At 31.8% G+C, this 15996-nt stretch overlaps 1 protein-coding gene across 1 annotated transcript; it reads left to right on the forward strand.

The window, feature by feature from the left end:
* The first annotated feature begins 771 nt into the window (after nucleotides 1–771).
* Nucleotides 772–15890, forward strand: LOC139841528 (peroxidase 19). The gene is made up of 3 exons (XM_071831740.1): nucleotides 772–1032; nucleotides 1618–1818; nucleotides 15312–15890. Exons 1-3 carry the CDS (start codon nucleotides 772–774, stop codon nucleotides 15888–15890), a joined length of 1041 nt encoding a protein of 346 aa, XP_071687841.1.
* The last annotated feature ends 106 nt before the right edge of the window (nucleotides 15891–15996 follow it).

The following is a 15996-nucleotide window of genomic DNA, read 5'->3' on the forward strand; positions in this document are numbered from 1 at the left end:
TTAGGGTTTCGATAGGATTTTTTCCCGAATTAAATGTAATCTTTTCCCATCTAACTTTCGTTATTTAAGGAAAAGAATCCGAATTAATTATACCGTACATTCTTCTAGACTATACTGGACCCTTATGCAAATATACGAAACTCACATTTATTTGTATAGGCGCTTAATGTGCGGCTATACCCATATCATATGTCTTTAAATAACAATTAGTATACAGATCAGGATTTTGGATGCGTAATCCGCATAATCATGCGGATATGCGTATCATTATAATTAGAAAAGTTAAAAATAATGCTAAAAATTACATTGTAAAGTAATCCCTCCGTCCTATATCTATTGTCCATTATTCCATTTTGAGATGTCTCAAATTAATTGTCCACTTCCCATCAATGGAAAGGAATAATGTGAAAAAAGTTTTTTGAACCCCTACTTTATTCATCTAGGACAAAAAGATAAGTAAAAAATAAGGGGTAAAATTGGAAAGTTAACAGAAAAGTACATGTGACAGGTACTTTTTCTTAAACTGTGTGTTTTTTGTCTGAGGACAATAGATTTGGGACAGACGGAGTAACATTTTAAATTTTAACAACATTGTACAATATGACAACATTTTCACCCATTACACTCGCATCATAACCATTTTTAATACATGAATTGTAACGGACATTAATGAAGTCACAATATATCAGTTGTTGCAGAACACATAAAAAACCAAACACCCCATATGATATCTGAACCTCTTATTCATGTGACATCGTAGAAATAACCACAATGTCTCTCTACTATCGTCTTTCAATCTTAATGTTCATATTCATACTACTACTCTGCTTTACTACCATCATTTTCTCTTCTCAAGCCACCATTGTAAACACGTCCCTAATACGACATCGAATCCTAACCTTTGATTACTACGATAAAACATGCCCTCAACTCGAACAAATTGTCGGTTTTGTCACTTCTCAAAAATTTAAAGTATCTCCGGCTACAGCTCCAGCTACAATCCGTCTATTCTTTCACGACTGCTTTGTACAGGTACTCGAATTATGTTCCATTTATTTACTTATCTTTGATCTTTGATTGATTAGAAAATTTTCATTCAAGACAACTGTGTTTAAACCAGGCTGTAATTCACAATTTATTTATTTTATAATAATTAATAAAAAAAACGAGCCAACTTTATCAAGAATAACCCTGCAAATTGGAATCAGCATTTATTTGTAATTCGGATTTTTATTTACTTGTAACACTATTACTTCGTTCAAAATAATTGTAGTATATAACTAAACCGGGCAAATAACCGGCCCTCACATTTAATTTGTAATTCACAATTTATCTATTTAGTTATTATAATTACTTGATAATCTTTGAACCGTTGAATTTGTATTTCAAATTGTTAATTACTTGCTATTCACACTATTAATTACATTATAAATAAATATAAATATAAATATAAATATATAAAGTATAGTAGACAATTAAACAGGAGAACATATATATATATATATATATATATATATATATATATATATATATATATATATATATATATATATATAGTGCATGTTAGCGAAAGTGAACGAGTGGTACTATAATGAGCCGGTTGTGATGTAAATGTAGGGGTGTGATGGGTCAATTTTGATATCAAGTAAGCCAGGAAGTAAAGAATTAGCGGAAAAGGACGCGCAGGATAACAAGGAGATACCAGAAGAGGCTTTTGATAGTATCGAACAGGCGAAAGCAATGGTGGAAAGCAAATGTCCAGGTGTTGTATCTTGTGCAGATATACTTGCACTTGCAGCCAGAGATTATATTCATCTGGTAATTCCATTCTTATCTTTGTAATACGAAGTATTAATATTAATATTAATTTTATACGGAGTATAATTTAATTAGAGATAAATCTATCAATTATAATTCTTATCTCAATCTTAATTATCTTAAATCTTAGGGAATAATTTTATTTTCAGTTGCGAAACAATTATTTTATTTATTATTTTTAAAAATGTGTCACTGGACTAGTATAACAAGTTGGTTGGATCACAAATGAAAAGTTTATATATGTCCTTTATTTATAACTTGTAAAATGACCCGTGAAATTACGAGTTTGTTTAAACGAAACAATTTAATAACAAATTTTAGGTATTAAGTGAATGTAAATGCTAAAGTCATTTATTTTAATAATCTGTTTGACTAAGAAACTTGTCGTTGTTTTTACAAATATATAGAGACATGTATTTTCGCATACATATGTAACGTAATTAATTTCGTAAAAAATCCATATTTGAATATTAATAATATAATAATAATAATAATAATTATTATTATTATTATTATATTACGATTAAATAATAATAATAAAGTTCATTCAAAGTTGAGTACTTATATTTTCAATAATAATTATTATTATTAGTAATAGATGCCTTTTAAATTTTTTAGAAAATTAAAATACAATTATTATATAAAAGTTGTACAATATGCTTTAAAATTTGGGTGCTCTGTAGAAGATTTTACAATTTAGCAGAGATTATTATGTCCTTTTATAAAAGATTTCGTATTATTTTTTTAATTAAATTAATATAAAATTATGACATAATCATTATGAAAATTAAAAGGGTAATTAACTTAATGATCACATTATCATTTTAGAGTTTTATATGACTATATATAGATATAGATTTATTATTATATTATTATTTTTTTTGCTGAAAAAAAACTATGTGTTTTTTCTTATTATTTATGTGTCCTTAGTTATATACTCATTAGTTATTATACTTATTATTTATTTATTATTTATTATATGAAATATTATTTATCTTTATTATGTATAAATAATTTTTTAGTATTATTATTAAGTTATCCGTCCCATATTAATAGTTCACAGATAAAAAACGCACAGTTTAAGAAAAAATTGTTGTCACATGTACTTTTTCTTTACTTTACAGTTTTACCATTTACTTGTTACCTACATTTTTGTCATATATGCAAAAGTTAATGGCATAAAGGAAATATACCTTATTATTATTATTTATTTATTTATGAAAATGGACTATCAATTTGTAACATCTCTGAAAAGGAATACTGAACTATTAAGATGAAACGAGGTAGTAAATAAAGTATGATATTTATTACTCCCTCCGTCCCAAATCTATAGTACACTATTTCATTTTGAGATGTCGCAAATTAATTATATACTTCCATAAATGGATAAGAATAATGTGATAAAAGTCTTTTTGCCCTTACTTTATTCATGTAGGATAAAAGATACGTAAAAAGTAAGGGGTAAAACTGAAAAATAAACAAAAAGATACATGTAAAAAAACTTTTTATTAAAATCAATGTTTTTTTTTTGTATGGTATAATAGATCTGGGACGGGGGAAGTATAATATTAAGCATTAAAATATTTCATTACTTAATTAAAAAAACATTAAATTAAACTTAAAACAATAAAACTAAAGTAAAAAAAAATACAATAACATACAAATATAAAAACTACTCTTCGTCGTCTTCTTCATCTTTGTAGGTTTCTTCATCCTTTTCTTCATCTTCATCCTTTTCTTCATCTTCATCCTCTTGCGAATCATTGACATGTTTCGGGATGTTTGAAGGTTCGACCGATGGATATATCGAATACGGTGGTTTGGTTGAAGATTTCAAATATGTTCGATAAGAATATCTCGAAGAAAATGATGACTGCTTCTATCTCGTAGTTCTTTGTCCTTTCTCATATGTAGTTCAACCCTTTCTAGAATGTTTAATTGCTGTGCACGACGAGTCGGTGGGTAATCTTCCTCAAGTCCACAAAATGCACACTCTTTGTTTTCGGTCATCATAATGTGTAAGATCACACAAGTGTACTTAAATCTTTGAATTTTGCTGATATAGAATTGTCTTGCCTGATTTTTAATGGTTGTAAAATGACCTTGAAGGATACCGAATGTTCGTTTAATATCTTTTCTTACGGACTCTTGGAATCTTTTAAACTTCTTTTCCTTTGATGGTTGTACACGACTAGATAATTCCATCGACTAAATTATACTCTCTAATGAATTGTAAATGATTCACCACAAATTTACACAGACGTAACTCATCTTGTAATAATTACTTAAATAAATTTGACTGATTTGGAATGTTTATGTCATCGTTAGAACATGTCAGCAAAAAAGAGCGTGCAAAATACATGTAACATACGAGGCCATCTCCTTTAACGTTATTGTTAGGTGACCATGATCACCACGCATATATTGTCCTTTCGAAGCAACTGGACAGTTTCTCCAACCCCAATGCATACAATCAAGACTTCCGAGCATCCCCGAAAACCATGTATTTCTTCGTGTTTTGAAATTAAACGTTGGACATCTTGTGCATTTGGTCTTCTCATGTATTCGACCGAATATAAGTGTAACACACTTTTACAAAAAGTTGTCCAAACATCTATAAGATGTTGATTCACCCACATGTATCATCGAATATATCGGGTGTAACATTGTACACTAATTGTCGTATAGCGGACGTGCATTTCTGAAAAACATTAAAACCATATCAATCGGTAACATCCCGTTTTTGGGAAATATAACGAATATAATCAGGAATAGTTTCTTGATTAAACTTAATTATACCTCGGCATATACGGATAAACAAAGATTTGCTCATTCGAAAGCGTCTACGAAAACGATCATGCGGGAAAGTGGGTGTATCGAAAAAATAATCATCGAACAATCGTTTAGCCGTTCCTTGACGATCTCTCGGAAAATGTCTTCTAGGAGCTCTAGGTATAGATACAACTTAATTTTTATCATCATCTTCTTCTAACATATCGATAACATCGAGTGCGTGTAGTGGATTATAAGCATTTACAAGTGTTACACTTTCTTCATAAATTTGATCGTCGTTATCCATTATCGAACAAATACAACTTAGGAGAATTTGAGTGATAGTTTGAGGTGTATTTTAAAATGTGTGAAATAAGCTAGTATATATCGGAGAAATATTGTATCTTAAAAAAATAATTTGTATCTATTACACTAGTGACGGCTAGTTTTTTTCTTCTTAATATATAAACGTTTTCTGTGGTTGAATGTGCTAAACATTGACATCTCCTTCAGCGCTGATTAATCGTGTAGCCAACAACACACGCTAGTATCGGTTGGTGGCAACGAGGCGCCTATGGCGCTACCGATACTAGCAGCCTCACTGCTAGTAAGGGCTATTTATTTTTCACTTAATAATCTATTTCTGTAAAACTCTTTCAGTAAGTAAAGTTGTTGTTTCTTTATCAGTTAGAGTATGTTTGGCAAAACCAGTTAGTAGCTTGCAGCTAAGCTGATAGCTAGTAGCTTGTAGCTGTTAGCGGGTAGGTTGTAGTTGTTAGCTGATAGCTGGTACCTGTTAACTTTTTATATGTATTTTGGTGTTTGATAGAGTAACTAAAACTGTTAAAATAATGTGTGAAATGACAAAAAGTTAGGAGTTTTTTTTCTCAATTGCTAGTCGTATTAGCTTTTATTCTCTGTCCCAATTCTATAGTCCATTATTCCTTTTTGGTATGTTCTAAATTAATTGTCCACTTTCATAAATGAAAAAAAAAGAATAATGTGATAAAGTTCTTTTATGTCCCTACTTTATACATATAAGACAAAAAGATGAATAAAAAGTAAGAGGTAAGACTGGAAAGTAAACAAAAAAGTACATGTATCAGTTAATATTTCTTAAACTTTTTTTTCTTTTTTTCTTTTTTGTGTAGGGACAATACATTTAGGACGGAGAGTAATATTTAGTTTTTTCCCTTCATTTAAAAGTGTTAAACTCTTGTAATCAAATGGAACTTTTTATTAGATCAGAATTTTTTTCATAAAAGCTATAATCTAATGGTTCTTAAAAGCTCTAAAAAAAACTTCGTGCCAAACATGTCTCTAATCTATCAGTTAATCTTGCATGTTTCTAGTAAATATAGAATCGGACATCACTTTCTAAATATAGCTAAATGAAAACATGACTTAATAAGCGAAAAGTTATATAACCCTAAGTTACCAATTTTGAGTTAACTACTCTGGACATTCTTGGCATTCAAGTGCGCGAGACATTAATATAAATTTATAAAATTGATTTATTACAGATTCCTTAAATTTTACTAGTATAAGACTTTTTAAACCAAAAAGTTAAGTCACTTGCAACCACATTTTTTATACATAATTTAATTGGAGAAAAAAGGTAATGAGAACTTATAGTGGTTTGACATGGAATTTTTTAATTTTATATATTTTTGTCGCGTAATATGCATGTTGTGGAAAAGTGAAAAGCGGTTGATATTTTATATTAAAAATGTTGTTCTTTTTTCTTCATGTTACTCTATTACTAATATTCTCTCCAATAGCACATGGTCGATTTCACCGAAGTGTTGTCTCCTAAACTTTTGTACTTTATCATTATTGTCCTATCTATAATTAGAAAATATAGTTCTTGCTAATGAGGGAAAGCGATTACATAGAGAATTCGTGTTTTGCAATGTTAGATACCTATTTTCGGCTAGCGACTAACAAATATCACCATAATGCTTGAACTACTTAGTGTGATGAGGTAGATTGTCGATTGATGTTTTCCCTTGGGACGGATCCCTACTGACCCGGTTCACGGCCAGAATGTTCTTGGGTGGCTTTATCAATCTCGTTGAGCCAAACTATGAGTTGTTCCGTCTAGCGCTCTGCGGCTAAGTGTCCAAATTCTAGAGTGAGAAGGTAATATGTGAGAGAAAATGTGTGTTCTCTGCCACAAGTCCAATTAATTGTATAGTGATGGCCCATGTGGCCTATTTATAGGCATGAGTGTTTCGTGATATTCGAAGATACGTGTCATGCTGATATTGATTGATTTATGCGAGATTTACGTAGTCGACTTTACGCTAAACATTGATGTGGTATGTGTGCTGCTCACCTGCTAATTTTGGGGCGTAAGCATAGAAAGCCGCCTTCAGGGCTTATGCAAAACGCTGGGCGGCCTGATGTATGATTTATTTGTTATTCTTGACGGAAAACAATGAACGGATAATTATTAAAAAATAATTTTAATACTGTTTTTATATGTTCCGAACGTTTCTTTCGTATAGAAATGATGATTTTATTCGTGTAAACCATAGGATACACCATTATGCAACGATAAGATTATTGCGGTATTAATTGGGGCGATTTATAAAGACCCATTAGTTAATTATATACATTATTTGTACAAAATGATGAAACATAATTTTTAGATATATGATCGATCATTTTTGTATATAGCGTGATCAATTAGCTTGATACACGACATTTAATAATAAGGGAAAAACATTTAAAAGTAAAAATAATGAACTACATTTTGTGCTACAAATAACAATAATAATAATATTAAAAGTACCCTTTAGAGGTAAACTAGTGGTAGGGTTCTCGTGTTGCTCTATGAGTTATCGGTAGTTTGCGTTTAGGTTGACATTATGCGATAGATAGGTTAACGCTAGCTAAAATTAGTGAGACGACTATCAATTTAAGTAATTATAACTCATGTTCAAGTGAGAAATTGATTTGTTCAACACATTTATATTTACAATTTATTTATCTATGATTGCAATCAATCTTTTATCAATCAAAAAGGTTTAAAAATAATTTAAAAATTAGGTAAATATAAATTTAATTAATTTTTAGAATGATACCGCGTACTATATGAAGTATTATAATTATTAATTTAATCAAATTAAATATAATAACTATAAAACGAAATGAGATTATAAGAAATAATGATACAATAATGGTAATTAATAATTTATTCCATTTTAATTTTAATATTTTAATAATAATAATAAGGGTGATGATTCTAACACACTCTTTTTTCATCCTCACACACTTATTTTAACCTTTTACTCTTCTAATAATACTCTATTTCTTTAAATTGGTGTGCGAGGATCAAAAAAGTGTGTGTGAGAATCATCTCCCTAATAATAATAATCCCATATAAAAATGCAAATGTATTACTTTTATCATATATAATACCGATGAAGTATCTATTACTATGTATTATCTATTTACATTTTAAAAATCCCATATAAAAAACCTATTCCCTTTTCCCTATTTCATTTTTATCCGCAATTCAAACCCTAACCTTAACAAAAAAAGCTCCCATTACATCCCACCCTGAATCTGCCACCAAAACCAACACTTCTCCGTCGTCGTTGAAAATCCGACCAATTTCTCCCTTTCTGATGCCGCCACCACCACCCTACCACATGTTCATCGCATCAGATCTATGGTTACCTATATCTTTTCTGTGATGTTCATAATGTTCCACTAATTGTTTTCTTGTTTCGCTGACTTTGTTGGCGGACGGTGGTGGCGGACAATATTACAAAGTACCAGACAATATTTACACCAAACAAATATAGCTGATTTTGGTGGGGGATAGTGTTCCACAATTTTTTGTTTTTACGTTCAAAAATTGGATGAAGCTTGATATGACCGAAACGGGTGGTTTTATTTCTGCGGTGTCGTTAGGCCGCAAGGCGTCAAAATTAGCTGGCAAGAGAGGGAGCAATTGTTTTAAAATTATATTTAGCGGGTCCTAAATCGTACTACTCCTTATTATGGTGAGTAAAGGAAGTATGACCTAGGATCGTATTTTTAAGATATCAGTAGAATCGAACCTATAACTAAAGCTTAAGATAATCCTAAAGTGAAGGAGTAGTGGTTTATTACCTAATTTTGGGTTTTCTGGTTTATAAATTAAAAATAAAGTAAATACGATAAAATTTGTAATTCATGTAAGGTTAAAACAAGTGCATACTATGGTTTCGTCAGTTACTTTGCCGAAATTATGGAATGCTGGCTCATGAATAGGTAGTGACCTTGTATTCATTACACTAGTACTAAACGCCCCTATCATAAGACATGTCACTAGGTAATGCGTTAGACTTGAAGATTCTGAATAGACAGCAACATCCCTTACCCTCGACTCCCGTGCAGTCTGATTACAGGCAAAAATGTTCAGACGGCTCATCCAATTGAGCGACTCGGTTGGGTGACGTATTAACATTCCACAAAGGTCGAAACTTTTTTAAGCATAATAGAATAAAAGGTGTGCTATATCCGACAGACGTGATGTGTTTCAATGCTTTCGTTAATGATTGGGTTTAAAAAGGTAGTTAGGCCCTTAAAAAGAGTTTCACCATAAAGAACACCATGGCCAAGTGAGGTTTGACTTCCATGAACACGTTCGGTTATCCTGACGGTCCAATCCTTTATGCGTTTAAACAAACGGTTCCTTAATTAACTAAGAATCCCTCAAGCGGGGTGCAATGCTTGAGATGGCGTTATGGTGAAGTGTACTAATCAGAACTGACCGGGTTCCATGACCTTACTTAGCAGAGGTACAGCTTACAACAACCGTTGTGCTTCAGCGTGCACGTACGAAGTTTATATGCTTGGTGACTACACTAGCATGGTCTAGGACCGACAATGTACTAGGGGTATAGTTAGATGATTCGCTAAGAAAGAGTCCTCAGTCGGAATCCAAGGCTCGGTGAACTTACTACAACCGGTGTGCCTCAGTCAAACTTACGTTGTATTCGATAAACTTCTCTTACCAAGGGGTAATACAGTTAGTGTACTCTGGATCGGGGTTCGCGATTTCCCAATAACAGAGCTAATAACTACGTTCTATTAGTTGAAAAAGCGATTGACTTTAAAGCATAATCGGAAAGCATCTTGACAACATATACAAACCATAATAGTATTTCGGCATTATAACTGACTACACCATAGTATACACTAAAGATAACTACTCGCTAATCATGGCAACAATAGCACAAAGCATAATAATGGAAGACATTATATAAAGACAAAGAATAGAAATACCAGTAGATTAAACGAATTTCGAATACAAAAGTGACAACTTCAAACTCCAAACCGCTCCTAATACAATCTTCGTCGTTCTTCTCCGGGTACTAGGTTTCCCGCACGGACTCGAAGACCTTGAAAGTATGACTAATATTGTAGAAAGAGGGATAGAGAAGTGAATTGAAGTGTGTGTAAAAATGGATGACAAAAGCCCTTTAAATAGACTTGATTTTTAGCTGCATACGGCTGGCAGGCCATATGGCAGGCCGTAGGGCCAGGCCGTATGGTCTAGCAAGTCAGATTGCATGCCCGTTTACAATGGCCGTATGGCAGGCCGTTTTTCACACTGGCAGGCTGTATGACAAGCTGGATGGCAACCCGTATGGCCTGCCCTGGTTTGCTATTTTCACTAAATCGTAACTTGATTTCCTTGATCGTAACTTGGTTCCTTGATCGTAACTTGGTTTCTTGTCTTTCACCGTTTTCGCTCTAGATTCTTCGTTTCAGCTCCGATTCTCTTGATTCTTTTTGCATCGGCTTCTTAATCAATTGATCTTCAATTTCTTCCGACAAAGCGAGTATTTTGGCTTTAAAGGTTGGAACTTTATTGTTTTTGTGTCTCAATATCGAGGTGAAAATGTGAGTTTTTAGCTGATATCAAATATCCCACACTTAGACTTTGTTTGTCCTCAAGCAAACTTCTCGTTTTTACCATAAGGAATTGATATGATCGAAACAGACGATTTTATTCGTGCGATGTCGTTAGGTCGCAATACGTCAGAATCAGCTGATTAGAGTAGCGAACAGTGGTTTATTATTTATATTTTGTGGGGCCTAAATTTATTTTTGACTTTTTAATGGTAGAAGGTGTAGTTAACATAGGTCGTGTTTTTGAATGGCTTCACGAATTGAAGATCAAGTGGATAATTGTCTTTGGTTAAATTATCTGAGTAAAAGATAGTAGTTTGTTTTAAACTAATAGTCCTAAATGCGAAAAAGTAAATAAAGTGGAAGGATATCCGGAGTATTCAGATTAAGGAAATGTTGACCAAGATATTAGTTTGGGCTAGGGAAAGGTAATTATGTTGATGTTAAAGCTATGATTGGAATGGTATAGATCTGGTTGGATGAGCCAATTACACAGACCTACTTATCTCTAGACTCTCAGAGTTCTCGTTGAGTAGTGAAAAGCATGTCACTAGGTTGTATAATTGAAAGGTAACTATACCTCAGAGGTTATCCTTAGTAAAGCAGTATGTTTATTAGTGAGTTAAGTTCTAATCCTAACCCTCATTATCAGTTTAGTTAACTGAATAACAACGTGCCGTGTTGATTGAACACTGATCACAAACAGAAGGAGTCCGTCGGGTTAAGTTGACAAAACCTTAAATGAAAACTAACAACCATTTCATCATATAATGAGATCATACCAAATCAAACATTATACATCATTACAGTTGATATACTGAAAGTAAAGCAGATACCTAAACAGTTGATATGACTTAATCCTAGGGCAACAATCAAACAAGAACATGCAATAGGGTTGGATCATACAGTCAAGACACTAGCTAGATCTTAACATCCCCTAAGAGATCTCCTTGGAACAGTCAATAGGCATACTAGGTCATTCATGTCTCAATTCCTAAGTTCCGTGTTCTAAAAGGGCATTAGATGCCTCTCGGGAACTCCGGCTACACCGAGTTCATATAATCTTCAGATACAGTATAACCAGGGGTCTTAATCCTATGAAGTAGCTAAGTTCATATAGGTGGACAAGTTCTAATCACAACCTAGGTTAGTCAATCCTTAAGATGCTAGCATACAAATCTATCAGACTCATAAGTTCAGTATAAAAATAGTAACCGTACTAATTTAACATAAGTACGCTAACCCAAACTTCTATCATGGCAACATACAGATTAATTAAGCTAACATGGTAATATCAGAACGTATTATTAAACATAAATGGTAACAAAACATTTTTAATACAAAACACAAGCGTTTCAGATAAAAACCTGAAAAGGCTGAAGAAATTTGCCCGAGATTGCAGGGACTCGCCGGGATATCCTCCGAAAAATAAAAGCTAAGCTAGCTACTACTAAAAACTAACTAAAAAGCTTGAAAATATAAATTGTATTACAAATTGAGTGTGTGTTGAAATGGATGGAAGAAGTCCTTTAAATAGACTTGGATTATGCCTGCAAACGGCTGGCAGGCCGTTTGGCAAGTCGTTTAGCAGGCCGTTTGCAGGGGCCGTTTGGCTTGGTCAGCCGTTTTCGATGCCCGTTTGCTCGACCCGTGTGGCAAGCCGTTTTCCATAGCGGCAGGCCGTTTGGCAGGCCGTTTGCTGCCCTGGTCAGCCTGTTTCCTGGATCGTAACTTGACTTTCACCGTTTTTGTTCTAGATTCTTCGTTTTAGCTCCGTTTTACTTGATTCTTTTTGCATCGCCTTCGTAATTACTTAATCTAAAAAATCAACCGACAAAGCGATTATTTTTGCGATAAAGCTTGGAACTTTATGGATTTAGGGCTTAATATCGGGGAAAAAAACGTGACTTTTTGGCCGATATCAGGAATCTTTTTGGAGTTTTCTTTCTAATAGCCTAAGCGGTTTGCTTTTTATTATAAGAGCGAAAAATAAGGTAGGTTATCTATGTTAGGGTTGAAACTATCTCTGCAAGCATCCGAGGAGGTTCCATGACTTAGGCTAGCTTTCACGGGTCACTCAAATCACATATGTGTTTAGGGTTCCCTATTGATCTAAGAAATGAATTTACTCATAGCCAGTCATGTCGCACCCATCGTCATAAGCTTGATAAAGACTCAAATCCTTGCTACTAATGTGAAAATGGTAATAACCATAGCTTCTAGGTCATTTGTCAATTTGGAAGGATGGAAAGGAATTTTGGAGTAGTGGTGAAGTTGTTTTATGGCGTGAGAAAAGAGTAATATAGTCTTTTTAAAAAAATTTATTCAGAATTTCGGAATTAAGATAGATAGGAGTGCTGATATTTTTGAGAAGCACTTTCAAACTTTTCTCCTTTTCTAGTTCTTCTTCGGCGTTTCTCATTATAAGTTCTGTTCCTTTTCTCAGAACATTGAAAATATATATATATATATATATATATATATATATATATATATATATATATTTGAAGATTTTATTTCGAGAAACTTTCTGCAGATAAAATTTTCACAAACTTTCTGCAAACTTTCTGCACGGACCCTTTTTTTAAATCTGGGCATGGGCACTTTCGTCATCCAACATTTCTTGTGCATAGTAAACATACGGATGGTTGGTATTAAAAATAAAAAAGAAAAAGAAAAGATATTGACAATTAAGCACCCAACTATGAGTTAATGTTTCCTACTTTTTGTCTTTTAGAAAATGATTAATACGCGAAACGAGAAAGTTGGCTTCCAGTATTACTGGATTTAGTAATTACGTGGATAGTTGTTTAGTAGTAGTGAAATGACTCGTGAAATTACGAGTTTGTTTAAATGAAATAATTTAATTATATGTTTTAGGTATTAAGTGAATGTAAATACTAAAATCATTTATTTCAATGACCTTTTGACTAGGAAACTTATCGTTATTTTTACAAATATATAGAGACGTGTATGTTCGTATACGTATTTAACGTAATTAATTTCGTAAAAAGAATCCATATTTGAATATTAATAATATAATAATTATAATTATTATTTTAAAAGTAAATAATAATAATAAAGTTGCTCAAAGTTGAGTATTTATATTTTTAATAATAATAATAATTTTTAGTAATAATAAATGACTTTTAATTTTTTTAGGAAAAAAAAATTAAAATTTATGAGATATTAGTATATCTTTTTATAAAAGATTATATTATTTTTAATTAAATTAATATATAATTATGACATCATCATTATAAAAATTAAATAATAATTAGCTTAATGGTGACATTATCATTTTAGAACTTTATATGACTATATAGATTTTTCTATATTTATATAGCATTAACTTTTTATGTACATTATTACAATTTTAAAAGTTACTATTAAATTATTTTTTTTATTTTACGTGCATATATTAAAGTTATAAAGTAAAATTAGTTTCTTGTTTAATTATAAAAGTGTAGTTTTTATTCTATAAAAATATGCTAGGAACAAAACGCACCTTAAATTTTTTTATTTAAACATTATCTTAACCGCTACCAATAAGTTTATATACATTAAGCACTACCAATAGAATGGTTGAAAGGTTTTAAATAAATAATAAAATGAGGTAAGGGAAGTTGGTCTTTTAAAAAAAAAAAAAAAAAGTTAGGAAAGTGGAATGACATATATTTAAAAACTAAAATTTGCGCAGACTAAAATTGAAAAAGAAATTTGAAGGGTGCAAACTATAAAATTGAGAAGGAGAAAACCGAGAGTTCGTAGAAGTTAAAATCGGACAAAAAAATTCTGAAGGGTAAAAAGTGTAAATTTCTGATTTTTTTTAAGGAGTGAATAGTAAAACCAAGCCTAATGGTTTGATCCGAAGCTGACAGCTCATCTCGAACCTAGTCACATAGCTTTTCCAGCATATATAATATAATTTTAGGTGTACCTTTAAATGAAATCAACTTTTAAGTGTAGATCTAATAGATCAATCAGAGTGCGATACATGGCGCGATAATCACATGTGATTGAAAAAAATATTTTTCTTTTAAAAAAAAAATTTTTCAAAAATTTTTTTTAAATTTTTTTTTTTTCAATCACATGTGATTGGATTTGACATACAGTAAATCACATGTGATTGTAAAACCTAATCATATGTGATTCTTCATTTCAAATCCAATCACATGTGATTGAATTTTTTTTTTCCAGTAAAATGACGAATTTCAGTAAGTTTGTGCTAAAACCTTCAAACAACAAGTTTTTGATCAAAACTTGATCAAATCAGCGAATTAATGTCTGAAATTTTGAAGATGTAATCACGAAACGCTAACAGAGTTGATCAAATCACCGAATTAAAGTTTGTTTCCGATTGAATTTTTTATTTATTTTTTAAATTTTGAAATGTTTTATATGTAGAATCACATGTGATTTGGTTTTACAATCACATGTGATTGGGTTTTAGAAAAGAAAATTTTAGAAAAATAATTTTTTGAATTTTTTTTAATCAAATGTGATTGTCGCGTCACATGTCGCGCTCTGATTGGTCAGTTGAATTTCAAGCAAATTATTGAATTCAAGGGATTACAACTCTTCTTTAGGTAACATTTTTTTTTCTTTCATAATATGTGTGCTTACAACAACAATAATGCATTACATGTTATTATCAAGATTACATTCTTGAGAGAACAATTTTCTTTTCCTTATCCATTTTATCAATTTAGCTTTATAATACTGTACATTTTTTTGTATTGTGTATAACTTGATACCTTCTTTGTTACATAACATGACTGAAAAGCATTGATCAACTATTAAAACAGAGTGGAGGTCCATATTATCCAGTGAAGAAAGGTCGGTGGGACGGACGGACATCAATGGCAAGCTTGGTATATGCAAACATTCCACACGCAAATTCCACCATCGATGACCTTCTCAAGCTCTTCTCATCAAAAGGTCTAACAATTAACGATCTAGTAGTCCTGTCTGGAGCCCATTCTATTGGGTTCGCTCATTGTAAAAACTTTGTGAACCGTCTTTACAACTTTCAAGGAACAAACAAGCCAGATCCAAATATTGATCCAAGGCTACTCAAGTCCCTTAAAATGTCATGCCCACAATATGGTGGCAACATTGGTGTTGTAGCACCTTTTGATGCTACAACTCCTTTTGCATTTGACAATGCGTACTACCAAAACTTGCAAGGGAAATTGGGGCTGTTGGCAAGTGACAATGTATTGTTTTTGGATCCAAGAACAAGGCCTTTAGTCCAAGATTTAGGAAAGGATAAGAACAAGTTTTTTGGAGATTTTTCATTGGCTATTGAAAAGTTGGGAAACATTAGTGTAAAAAGAGGGAAAAAACATGGTGAGATACGAAGAGTATGCAGCATGCATTTATAAGTCCGACATATTTTGTTGAAGTTCTTTGATTATTTTACATCACTTTAACAAGAGAACCTTGCTAAATGCTTCTAAGAAAGACTATAATCAACCTCTTTTAGGTTAT

This window comes from Rutidosis leptorrhynchoides, chromosome 4 (assembly GCF_046630445.1).
Source record: "Rutidosis leptorrhynchoides isolate AG116_Rl617_1_P2 chromosome 4, CSIRO_AGI_Rlap_v1, whole genome shotgun sequence".
In the NCBI taxonomy this organism is placed as follows: Eukaryota; Viridiplantae; Streptophyta; class Magnoliopsida; order Asterales; family Asteraceae; genus Rutidosis; species Rutidosis leptorrhynchoides.

What these genes read in the sequence shown, in the direction of transcription:
- LOC139841528 (XM_071831740.1), top strand. Translation starts at nt 772, where the DNA reads ATGTCTCTCTACTATCGTCTTTCAATCTTAATGTTCATATTCATACTA. An exon ending in TTCACGACTGCTTTGTACAG is followed by an intron (nt 1,033 to 1,617) that starts GTACTCGAATTA and finishes ATGTAAATGTAG; the next exon opens with GGGTGTGATGGGTCAATTTT. An exon ending in CCAGAGATTATATTCATCTG is followed by an intron (nt 1,819 to 15,311) that starts GTAATTCCATTC and finishes CTATTAAAACAG; the next exon opens with AGTGGAGGTCCATATTATCC.